Genomic DNA, 12,995 nt, shown 5'->3' on the forward strand with positions numbered 1-12,995 from the left:
ATCCTCGACCGCTCGTCCGGCGACACGTTGTCGGTCGGGACAGCAACTCCAACTTCATAAAACAAAGCTGACTTATTAAAGACGGCAGGTGAGAAATACAAGGCAGGTGAGAAAAAGGCAGTTGAAAAATGGTTGTTTAAAAGCGGCCGAGACTGAGACGTGGCGCCCTTCTCCAGCTCTTTGTGTGGAGTAGGTTTTAAGCCCTTCGATAATTGGGCGGAGCTTTGCCATTCCAACTCTCGCCTAATATCAGCCAATATATACCAGTGCAACGGCACAGCACATGCAAATGGATGGAGCCCAGGGCTCGCCAGAGCCAGACTGTGGGGAGCCCCAAGACTCCTCTAACGTGCAGGGGCGCGCGGTTTCGCATACACAGCTCAATACATGTGCAACCCATCGAGGCGCCATCGAGGCTCCCACGCATCGGCTCTGCTGTCTCCTCTGACAGTATAAGGAATCTCCTCAGCAGGAAAAGGTCGTTAGCTCCCTGCGATCCCGACAACGCTGTTCGTGGTGCCACTCACCATTTCCCACGGCCTGGGGCAGCGTCCGATGCGCGCCACACGAGGTCGTTGTTCGTTGCCCCTTGTGCACGGAGGGTCAGCAGGGGACGAGACGGTGAGGAAGAGACGTGGTGGCGGCTAGCGCAGAGCGACGAGTCGGCGCCAGAGCCGAAAGAATTAGCGCGGGTGTCGCGCCCCTCAGTAATCCCCCCCGACTTCCCACGGAGCCGACAGATCCCGGCGAAAGGGGCAAACGACCCACGTGCACCGGGAGCTTCTAACTTAACTGGCACTGTCCACATTCTTCACTGCAGTGGAATTGCCCTTATATGTCGTTCGCAGATATTGCACAACCTAGACATGCGAGGCTTCCTATTGTCTTTGACGGGCATCTTTTCTTGAGCATCTGTTTGCAAGATGACACTAATGGGATAATTGACATCATCCTTATCATCTCGCGCGCTACGTAAAAGCAGCGCAAACATCAGAGAGGAATGTGACTTGCAGGCAAGCACACAAGCTCAATTCTGTCAATTCCTTGAAAACGAAACCATAGCACATGAAGGTAAACAGAAGGGAGAAATGGTAACTTCCGGGGTCTATTGGACGCCAACTGTCGTGACAAGCCAAGAGGAGACCAGCGCTGCCCCAGCATCGTGATAGCAGCAGCGCAAACTACCAAATAAGTCTTTTCCAAACACAGGTGAGAGGTCAAGTGTAAAACCGCAGAATAAGTGTGGTCCTGCGGGTCTGAGTGTTCCCTCTTAATAACTGGTGCATTAGCTTGGTGCCGGTGTCGGCATCCGCTTGCCAGGTGCCTCGGGGGCAGGTGGATAGAAATTGACCTCTCCAGTTCTAAAATAAAAATATAGAGGAAAAGCGGGAAGACGGAAGTCTAGGCTGGCGTTTTCGTAATTCATGTGGAACTTAAATGCCCCGATGTCCGCCCCCCCCCTTTTTTATTTGCTTTTACGTGCCGATGGCATAGAAGAAAAAAGAGGTACCCGTTCAGCGCTCGTGTGCTTTTGTCTTCCCGTATCCTCGCTCTACGCGCTGTTTCCCTTCGGTATGCAGTACAAACTTACTCACAGGAAACTTGGAGACAGAGGAAAGAAGCGCAACTTCCAACATTAAAGTTGGAAGTTGCGCTTCTTTCCTCTGTCTCCAAGTTTCCTATGTACGTCCTGTTAGCGCACGCTGTTTAATAAGAAATGTGCCAACTAGCCCGTCAGAAAGTTCTACTTTAGTACCAACTAGTCCGATATCTTGCTCTTTTCAATGACATAGAGTTCATAAAACCATGTTTGGGTCCATTATTTTTGCTCTCGTAGCCTTTTTTCTTACCCGGCCTTTCTATTAAAATTACCCCGAGCCATCCCTTTGTAACCGCGGACTTGGTTGGACGAGTCAAAGTAGGAACTAGCGGACCATGATAATTTTTTTCCAAGAGCCTTCTTCCACAGCGCTCTTTCGAGCGACAAGTCCACGTCAGGACAACAACAGTCGCGTTGCCGCAGGAACACGCAGACTGCCCGCCGTAGTCTTCGCCTCAAAAAGAGAACCCGAGCGCGGAGTTTCTGCGACGGAACGAATTCATTGTCGCCATGCCGCCCCGCGAACTCAAACTTCAGAGCAAAACTCAGCGCAGCAGTAGTAAAATCAGGGTCGTCACTACTTGTTTTTGAAGGAAATCACTTTGTGCTCCAACCTTTTGTAGCGCCAGTTCTTCACATCTAAGCATCTAAGGCGACACACGGCGTGAATCGGGTTAAAGGCTCGTGGTGGCACTGCATATGGTTCCCTATTCTGACTAAGGGCGAGAAGCTGCCAGCCATTTTCTTGTGCGTTTAAGACGAATGCGCCGACGCGTAGACAGGACACAGAGTGCGCGTTTTCAGAGCGGACGAGGCGGCAATAGAAATATGCGCCCCTGAAGCGACGTTCTTGAAAAAGAGAGGGGGAAGGAGAGGGTTCATTCGCGCTTCGTAGCAGAAACCCCCCCGCCTGCGTTGCAAAATGGCTGCATGCATGCCCTGAAAACGGCAGTCATCGGCATTGTCCCTCCTTGCGCGTACGCAAATGCTGCAGGCGCTGTTCGCGCGAGTAGGCAGCGTATACAGCGGCACCGACCACGTGAATGCACAAGCGGCGTTTCTCAGCCTTTGGCGCACGGGCTTCCGCCCCACAAGTGGCGGCAGCCTTTCACTCCTTGTCTTTACAATTCCATCGGACCGCAGAGGCGTTTCGGTCACTGCTTCTCCTTTCTTGATGCGTCACTCAGCGAAGAGCACGCAGGCAAAACTGCCGGGAAAGTGCAGTGGCCGACGCGCTGCCGCCATTTACGGCGGTCGTCGTTCGCTGGGTCCCTCGGCTTTTTCTTGAGCTAGAGCACGTAAACAAAATGTTACGCTCCAAGCATTGATAAGCCACAAAAGAGTTCATGTCGAGACTGGAAGTAAGCCTCTCAGAAGCCGCTCGGTCGAAAGCTCGCTTCACCAGAAGCAGGCTGTGAGCCATTTTCGGCGGGCACTATACTTGGTTAAGAAGCTGTACTTGCAATATGCTCGGAAATGCCGTGAAATAACTCCAGCTCGCTCGCTCAGGTTGCAGACGGCCAATCTGTTTTATGTTCGTTTAATGACCCTCAGGTCCATGTGCACTACAAATGGTTACAGAGAAAGACGCAGCAGCGAAAGAACCATGCACAGAAACACAATATAAATAAAATATGTTTGTCCAAGACAAAAGCGAACGCTCACCAGCGATTATAAAACTTGCAGAAGCGAGAAGTGGACCACGTTGCTGTAAGCAGTCGATGCCAAGACATCAGCTAGCCGATTCCACTCGTTGTAGACGCGTGGGATAAAAGAATAACGAAAGCAGAACGGCGACATCTACTTTTTCTGGCGATCCAGTGAGAAAAAACACACTAGTATGAGCTTGCGTTGAGCTGGCTCTTTTATGTGGAGTTATTTTAAATCGCACGAAAAAAAGAAAGCCAGACAGGGATCCGTGCAGATCAAGATGCTGTAAGAAAGTGTGCGTTGTCGGGACAGCACTGCTAGACAATGATAGACAACAAAAAACCAGATATACACGATTTTAGTTTCGATACCTCGGCACCGCCATGATTGTTTTACCCGAGCGCCGCCTGCTGCCGACGCCATCATGGGCTGATGTTCTGCAGCCCGTGGGCTGCACACAAAGCAGCGTGTGATATCTGGCAGTGTCATCCGCCCGTTTTATTCCTTCCAAGCGTAGAAATGGTGCATGGGGGGTTCACCTCGTGTTAATCCTCGTGTGTGCTGTGCAATTAGCGGCTGCAACAACCAGCGGGAGCAAGCGACCAAGCTTCGACGGAGCAAACGATCAGCATCGGTGAGTTCGATGCTCGCAGTTCACGCGTGTAGGTTTTATCGCCGGTTGCCTGTAGGGCGATGCAGTGATGGCGTAGAAGTAGAGCGTCCACCTCGCGTGCAAGAGGACCAGGGCTCAAAGCCTGGTGCCGCGCAATTCTCCACCGGGTTAAAAAAGAGCGCGTGCCGATGGAATTGCATAACGAGGCCTGGGGTGCGGCCTGATCTCGGTGACCAAAACCGACAACGCACTCCCTCACCAGAACAGGACTTGGCAACCCTGGTGTAGTACTTGGCCACAACCTTCTATGAACAGACCAATTGACCATCGGCCCTCAGTCCCCAGCGGCTGCGGAGCAACTGACCATGGCAGTGGTCAGACCTATGACGCAGCGGAGGGTGGTAAGAAGGAGCTAGACACCGCAGCGGACACGGGACAGAGAAAGAAGACGACGCAGGGCGGTACATGCAACTAAAATTTTATTTGAAACTTCATGGCTTTATAAAGACAGAGGCACGTGTGATCCTACAATCAAGTAAAAAAGGGGAATGAAAAGCTACAGATAACAAGACCTAACTGACAGCAATGCACATGAAAGATATGCGAGTCACAATCTACAGAAATCAGACTTTAAAACGTTATGCAATGCTCATCATGCGAGTCACAATCTACAGATATCAGAAGTGTTAAAAAACCGTCGACCGCGTGTGGAAGCATGAAAACCACAAGACAAAGGAAGAAAAGAACGTCAAAAGGAAGCAGCCCAACCTGTTACCTGCCAAGGAAACCCAGGTCTTTTTGGAGGATGGAAACCGAAGGCGAAATAACGCATTCATCCGGTTGCGAGCGAAAGATGGCAATGGCCTCCATAATCTCTCTCTCAAGCTGCCCCTTCCTTCTTCCAACAATCTGGGTCTGGCTGAACTGCTGCGGTGTCTAGCTCCTTCATGTCTCACCAACTGGCCTACACATCTACCCTCCTAAGGTAGTAAGAATTTCTGGCTCCGGACGGACCGCCATTGGAATCTGAATCTGGCAACGTTTAACGCTGGAACTTTATCTAGTGAGGCTAGCCTAGCAGTGCTATTCGAGTAACTAGCGGGAATTAAATGGGATGTGATAGGGCTTAGCGAAGTTAGGAGGACAGGTGAGGCGTATACAGTACTAAAAGACAGACACATACTGTGCTACCGCGGATTAGGGGATAGGCGAGAACTAGGTGTGGGATTCCTCATTAATCAGGATATAGCTGGCAACGTAGAGGAGCTCTCTAGTGTTAACGAGAGGGTAGCAGCTATAGTAATTAGGATGAATAGGAGGTACAAGCTGAAAGTGGTGCAGGCCTACGCGCCTACGTCGAGCCATGATGACCAGACCGTTGAAAGTTTCTATGAGGACGTAGAATCGGCAATGAATAAAGTAAAATCACAGTACACTGTACTGATGGGCAAATTCGATGCGAAGGTAGGCAAGAAGCAGACTGACGGAAGACGAAGACATTTCTCGATCTACTGTTGCCTCAGCTCTGTTTCTTTACCTAATTTTGCGTAATTTACCTAGTTTTATTTGAATATTCGCGGACGTCAGAATCTTCAAGGCGGTACTGTCCCTATGGGAAGAGTACGGCTGCTCCGGCGCCGGTAAGCCTAAAGGGACCACTCCCAATCTAAGGAGGCTGGCTCGGAAGAGGCGGCCATGGCTTCCCAGGCTGCGGAGCGACCAGAACATGGAGACGAGCACCCGTCCAGCGAGACCTCATCGCTTAGTGGGGATGAGTCAATGATCGTCGACGGTGGCGAGTCAGTGGTCGATATGGGTGACGTGGACAACGAGGGCTTCAAGTTGGTGAGTCATCGCAAGCAAAGAACGATCGGGATCCCGGTAGTGGTTGAGCCAACAGAGAAAGGGGTTGATTTAAGAGAGAAGAATCCCATCTTACTTTTCGAGGCCATTCAATCACTGATGGGATGAGTTCCGATTCGTATTCAGTTCACGATGCACTGGGCTCTTCAGCTTGATGTCTCGACGGAAGAGCAGGTTGACAAGCTCCTGCAGAGCTCTCAGATTTTTGGCACCAAAGTTAACGTGTGGTTGCCCCATTCCTACATGAAGAACACCTGTGTTATTAAGGGTGTACGAAAGTGGTATTCAGAACGCGACCTACTTGATTATCTGAAACCACAAGGTGTTCTGCACGTGAAACGGCTTGTGCTTCGTGTGGAGTCTCCAGGAAAAGAATGGGCTGCGAAACTTACCAACTCTATCGTGTTGACATTCGCTCCCAAATCAGCGCGCCCCGAAAAAAATCATCTGGGATGCACAAAACACACAGTTGCATATTTCATTGAAGCTCCTCCACAGTGTTTTAGATGCCAACGGTTTGGGCACGTGGCCAAAGTTTGCACAAAGGATCGACGCTGTAAGCGGTGCGGAGGCGACCACGACTTTGAAAAACTTGCAAGGCCGATTTTGCTTGCACCAATTGCGGTGGGGTTCATCCAGCGAGTTTCGGAGGCTGCCTCTTCTGTGTAAGCGTTCTGCACCGTCGAATATCCTTTATTGCTGGTCCCAAAACCCAACCGACTGATACGCCCGTCCCAGGATTAGACGAGTTCCCAGTGTTTGAGTCTGATGCTGTTGCGTTACCCAACGATGTCCCTAAGAGACCTGTGTCCAGCAAGACGCCAAGGTTCATTGCGCGCGAGCCGGTTGTTCGACCTCCAGCAAAAAAGTGTCCATGTTCCTGAGCGACCGGATCACAGCCAGACTCGACGGCAAGGGGGACTCTCATATGCACAAGTGACAAAAAAAAAACCAGCTACTGCGGCCAAGAGTGTGTCCCCGTCGGCATCTTTTGTCGATCTTGTGAGGGCGTTGCGCAAAATAAGGAGCTCAAAAATCAAGGTATCTCTCACCTTCTTCATCACATCACATCACATCACTTTATTTTCCTTAAAGACCCCTTGCGGGGTGTTACATAAGGGGTGGGTTTTTATGAAGTACAGGTGTTCAATGCAGTCATGAATGTTCCAGGGCAGGTGATGGCAGCGATATCGTGGGGAAGGCCGTTCCAGTCAGCTGCTACTCGGCAAAAAAATGAATTAGAGAAAACAGTGGTACGGGCACGTGGGCGCAAAACTTGAAGAGGGCGACTGATGCGATGGGATCTGCGCGGCGGGGGTGCGCAGATGTAGGGTTCTTGTCTGAGTGGCGAATAAAAAAACTTGTGAAATAAGACAAGACTGGCAGTGCGACGGCCAGCAGAAAGATTAGATAGACCTGATTGCAATTTTAGAGATGATATGCTAACGTCGTATGAATACGAGGAATGAATGAATCTGGTGGCCCTGTTCTGCACAGCTTCGAGGGCGTTTGTTAGATATGCTTGGTGAGGGTTCCAGATGGCCGATGCGAATTCCAGTTTAGTTCTGATGAGTAAAATGTATGCTTGTAGTCTTACATGTTGAGGGGCATCCCGCAGGTGACGTTTCAAGAAGCCAAGTGTTTTATTAGCTGATGATATCAGGTTAGTCACATGCAGACGCCAGGATAAATCATTAGAAATGGTGATACCTAAGTATTTGTACGACTGGACGAGGTCGACACAGGAGTTAGAAATTGTGTACTGGAAAACAAAAGGATTTCGGCGGCGGTGAAAAGACATATACTTACATTTGTTAGGGTTGAGTGTCATCAGCCGCTGCAAACACCAGTTTTGCACATGGTTTAGGTCAGCCTGTAGGGATTCTTGGTCAGAAGGGTTAGTGACTGAACGATAAATAACGCAGTCATCAGCAAACAGACGGATATAACAAGATACATGCTGGGGTAGGTCGTTAATATAAATAAGGAATAACAAAGGACCGAGAACGGAACCCTGCGGGACGCCTGAGGTTACTGGAAGCGGGTGGGAGGGCTGATTATTAATGAAGACAGACTGAGAACGATGCGTGAGGAATTCTTTAATCTACGCGATGATGTTTGGATCTAGGTTCAGCTGAGAGAGTTTGAGAAGCAAGCGTTGATGAGGTACTTTGTCGAAAGCCTTAGCAAAGTCTAGGAATATGGCATCAGTTTGTAGGTTAGTGTCAAGGTTGGCGTGAATGTCATGAAGAAAAATGGCTAGCTGAGTTTCGCAGGAAAAACCTTTCCGAAATCCATGTTGGGACGGATGGAAGAAGTGATTGGAATCTAGGAATTGTATGATTTGGCTGTAAATGACATGTTCCATTAATTTGCAGGGTACACTTGTTAATGAAATAGGGCGATAATTAAGAGGTGAATCAGTAGTACCTGTTTTGTGGGTGGGAACGACCTTCCCCACTTTCCAGTCGTCAGGTATGGTTCCTTCAGACAATGATTGCGTAAACAGTGCACAAAGGATACTGGAGCAAGCTAGTTTAGCATTCTTTAAAATTTTTGAGTTTATATCATCTATGCCGGTAGCGGATGAGTTCTTTATTTTATCAATTATGCATGAAATTCCGCTACTGTTGAAAGTTATGGGTTCCATGGCTGTGGTGATAACAAGTGGTAGTGTAGAACAGAACAATTCGGATTCGTCAGTAAAAACGGACGAAAAAGCAGTGCTAAATGCGTTTGCACATTCGGTATCAGTCATTGTAACACCGGCACTGTTAGTGAGGGTGATAGCGCGCGTTTCTTTTGGGTTTATCACTTTCCAGAATTTTTTGGGGTTATCGATTATCATTTTTGGTAGGTCGACTTCGTAGAAGGAGCGCTTAGCTTTAACAATCGCGGCCAAGTACAAGTGTTCCACTTCATGGTATTTTACCCACGCATTTGGGTTTCCGTGTCGCTTCGCTGTACGAAATGCGCGATTTTCTTATTTTCGAGTCTTTTTAGTGTTTTGGTGAACCACGGCTTCTGATTAAGCGTCCTAAAACTGCACGTCGGGATATATTTATTGGTTACGTCAGCTATTTTATGTTTGAAGAGTGTCCAGTTTTCATTTACACTTCTGCTATGAAAGGATGTTTCAAACATTGACAAGAAGTTATTTAATTCATTGCTGATTGCTTCGTAGTTTCCCTTGTCGTAGAGCATAATAGTTTTCCGGGAAGGTTCTTTTAACACAGGTGTAAAGCTGAAAGTGGCATGAATTACTTTATGGTTGCTGATTTCGCGGAGGTACGTAAGGGATTCCAAGCTATCTGGATGAGTGGTCAGAATGAGTTCTAGAGTGTTAGCTGCTTCTCCTGCGACACGTGTTGGTTCAGATACTAATTGGGTCAAATTAAAATTAAGACAGACATCAAGGAATTCTCTCGACTCTTCCTGACTGACCATGGGCTGAGGTTGACTATTCCAGTCGATATTGGGGTAGTTGAAATCCCCAAATAGGAGGATATGTGCCTTAGGGTGCTTTGAAACCAGTTGATTTAGGATATTGTGAAGCTTGCGAGGAAAGTCGGGACTACTTCGAGGTGGTCTATAGCACACCCCAATTAGAAGTGACAGGGGTGAAGCACGGCACATGAGCCATAGTATTTCCAAGTCCGAGCAGACATTGATGACGGAGCATGATAACTGTTCGTTGACGGCAATTAGAACTCCCCCTCCTCGGGCTTCTTTCCTATCGGCGCGAAAAAGACGAAAATTTGGCAAATCAAACAAGATCTCTGAGTCATTTATATCGCTGTTCAACCACGTTTCGGTTAATACAAGTAGATCGCTGCCTGATGATGAAATAAGGTTTGACACGATATCGCGTTTCGGCAAGAAGCTGCGGATGTTAGTAAAGATAACCGATAAGGAAAAGTTGGCACGAGGAGTAGGTGGGGAATAATGCGGTGGCCGGCAGGGGTGAGTTGATTGTTAAGATGTTTCTTTAACAGTTTCAGAACTTTCATAAAAAATGTAACGCTTTGGGCCGATATGCAGCGTTTTAAACCGCAGGGAATAAGACACAGACTTTGCCTTAGCGAAAGCTATAAGCTGTTTTCGGCAATTCTGGACGCGGCGCGAAAAATCTTCACCTACGCTGTAGCCTGTATCTTTGAACTTTGGACCTTTGGAAAGAACTGATTCTTTTGTTTTGAAGGATGTAAATTTGACGATAATCGGGCGTTGCCGATCCTGAGAGTGTCTTCCGAGGCGGTGAGCACGTTCAATTTTGATTGGGCTTAACTGGATATCAAGGTATTGAGAGCAGTGGCGAGTGATTATTTCTTCGGATTGCGAATAGGTTTCAGAGGGGTTGGTATCAGGTAAACCATAGAAAATTAGGTTGTTTCGCCGGGAGCGGTTTTCAACGTCTTCCAGGCGAGCCTCTAGCACACTAACTAGGCGAGTCGTTTCGGTCGTAGTGGTTTGGATTGCTTCTAGGTCAGTGCGCATTGTAGACAGATTTCGGCAGTGAGTTTCTAAAGTGCTGAGACGGGTGGTGAAATCTGCCATTTTTTGGTCCATTGAGAGAAGTTGGCTCTTAAGCTCCTGCACTTCAGTTACTAATGTGGTCTGGCTAGAAGACATCTTTTTTAGTTCGTCAAGAATAATGTCTAGCTTGTCAGGACCGGGGTTGCTCTCAATATCACCACACGACAGTAACAAAGAATGAACAACGTGAAGACACTCAACACTGATAACAAGGCAGCACTGAGGGCTCGGGAGCTGCACCAAAAAATAGTTACTCGTTTTCTTTGAAAAGAGACTGTAATGGCCACCAACCTGCATGGCGAAGACGAGCGGATTAGAGAACTGTGTTGTGGCACAGCCACCGAGCCCACAGAGTGCCGGTGACGGTCGCTGTTCATTTATAGTTGACACGTTGAATGTAGTCGCTGACGATGGGGCCTTCCAATCTGGTCTGAGGATCCAGTTGTTTTCAGCCGATATTGCAGGAAAAGGGGCGTTTTTGGTTGCTTGTTGATGGGACCTCCGTAAGCTGCGTCGTGCAGGGGCGCATGCTCGATCGCGCTCGACCAGGGAGCGCAAAACATGCCAGGGAGCATGACGCAGACGATGAGGGGTGAGAGCACCTGCATGGCGAAGACGAGCGGATTAGAGAACTGTGTTGTGGCACAGCCACCGAGCCCACAGAGTGCCGGTGACGGTCGCTGTTCATTTATAGTTGACACGTTGAATGTAGTCGCTGACGATGGGGCCTTCCAATCTGGTCTGAGGATCCAGTTGTTTTGAGCCGATATTGCAGGAAAAGGGGCGTTTTTGGTTGCTTGTTGATGGGACCTCCGTAAGCTGCGTCGTGCAGGGGCGCATGCTCGATCGCGCTCGACCAGGGAGCGCAAAACATGCCAGGGAGCATGACGCAGACGATGAGGGGTGAGAGCACCTGCATGGCGAAGACGAGCGGATTAGAGAACTGTGTTGTGGCACAGCCACCGAGCCCACAGAGTGCCGGTGACGGTCGCTGTTCATTTATAGTTGACACGTTGAATGTAGTCGCTGACGATGGGGCCTTCCAATCTGGTCTGAGGATCCAGTTGTTTTGAGCCGATATTGCAGGAAAAGGGGCGTTTTTGGTTGCCTTGTTGATGGGACCTCCGTAAGCTGCGTCGTGCAGGGGCGCATGCTCGATCGCGCTCGACCAGGGAGCGCAAAACATGCCAGGGAGCATGACGCAGACGATGAGGGGTGAGAGCACCTGCATGGCGAAGACGAGCGGATTAGAGAACTGTGTTGTGGCACAGCCACCGAGCCCACAGAGTGCCGGTGACGGTCGCTGTTCATTTATTGTTGACACGTTGAATGTAGTCGCTGACGATGGGGCCTTCCAATCTGGTCTGGGGATCCAGTTGTTTTGAGCCGATATTGCAGGAAAAGGGGCGTTTTTGGTTGCCTTGTTGATGGGACCTCCGTAAGCTGCGTCGTGCAGGGGCGCATGCTCGATCGCGCTCGACCAGGGAGCGCAAAGCATGCCAGGGAGCATGACGCAGACGATGAGGGGCGAGAGCACCTGCATGGCGAAGACGAGCGGATTAGAGAACTGTGTTGTGGCACAGCCACCGAGCCCATGTTTTGCTTGGGGCCCTGCGTTCACATGTTCCAGCGATCTCGCCTGGTAACCTGAAGAACTTCCTACAGCTGGTGCTTTCTTTTGAGTCCCTAATTACCACCTTCGCAGAGAACTTCCTTGCGATCTAATATGGATGGGGTTGTGAGAATACAGCGGCTGTGAGCATACAGCTCGGCTCTCGAACCCCTTCTATTGCATCCGTGTACGTGTCCCCGCGGAATAAGGTAGCATTGGATTTATTTCTACAGCAGCTCGGCGACCTTTGCCCAGCTCCTCGAATCATCTGCGGTGATTTCAACGCCCATCATGCCGTCTGGGGTGACAGAAACACGGATTTCCTTGGACGCAAACACGTAGACGTTATTGACAGTTAGGACCTGTGTGTTGCCAATGGCAGAAGCCCCACTTTCTTCCGGCCTCTAGCCTCAGCGACAGCGATAGACCTGACACTGCATTCACCTGACGTCCGCGTGAGATGGTCAACAGCGCCTGACCGCATGGGAAGTGATCACTATCCTATATTTGTGTTTGCTGCCGACTTTCGTATGCGTGGTCCTAAAATTAGCAATGTGGTCAACTGGGAGAGGTACAGAGAGCACCTAGAACGTGTTTCCAGTGATGTTGTTGACAAAATGATTTCTAGTAAGCTAGCAGCAACTACGGCGGTCAAGTTACCTGATCATTTTCCGGCCCCGGATTTAAAACTGCGGAACCTTTGCGCAGCGGAAAGGGCGGAGCGCCAACTCGCGCGAAAGAAGGATGACAGGGAACTAAAGACGACCTTCAATAGGCTGAATTCTGTGGTTAGACGGCACACGAACAAGCTGTACAGGTAGCAATGGGCCTCATTCTCCGCTAGTTTGACTGTGTTCTCACCGATGACGAGAATATGGCGAGTTACTGGACGGCTTGCTGGAAAATCTCGGCCTTCGAAGCCTTTTTAATTTCTTGCAATACGCAAAGAAAAACCTATTGCGTGCTTGGCAGAGGAATTTGCAGACGCACTCGTACGTGCTAATTCTGGAATATATATATATATATATATATATATATATATATATATATATATATATATATATATATATATATATATATATATATATATATATATATATATATATATATATGCACCACCT

At 49.0% G+C, this 12,995-nt stretch overlaps 2 protein-coding genes across 2 annotated transcripts in view; both read right to left on the reverse strand.

Moving 5' to 3' along the window:
* The window catches only part of LOC144106424 (uncharacterized), a 703,216-nt gene that overhangs the window by 543,171 nt on the left and 147,050 nt on the right, over positions 1 to 12,995 (reverse strand). The gene's annotated exons all lie outside the window — the stretch shown is intronic.
* On the reverse strand, positions 9,702 to 11,805 carry LOC144108732 (uncharacterized). The gene is made up of 3 exons (XM_077641899.1): positions 11,683 to 11,805; positions 10,749 to 10,864; positions 9,702 to 10,692 (listed from the first exon to the last, which is right to left on the reverse strand). Exons 1-3 carry the CDS (start codon positions 11,803 to 11,805, stop codon positions 9,702 to 9,704), a joined length of 1,230 nt encoding a protein of 409 aa, XP_077498025.1.

The sequence above is a fragment of the Amblyomma americanum genome, chromosome 10 (assembly GCF_052857255.1).
Source record: "Amblyomma americanum isolate KBUSLIRL-KWMA chromosome 10, ASM5285725v1, whole genome shotgun sequence".
NCBI classification, from domain to species: domain Eukaryota; kingdom Metazoa; phylum Arthropoda; class Arachnida; order Ixodida; family Ixodidae; genus Amblyomma; species Amblyomma americanum.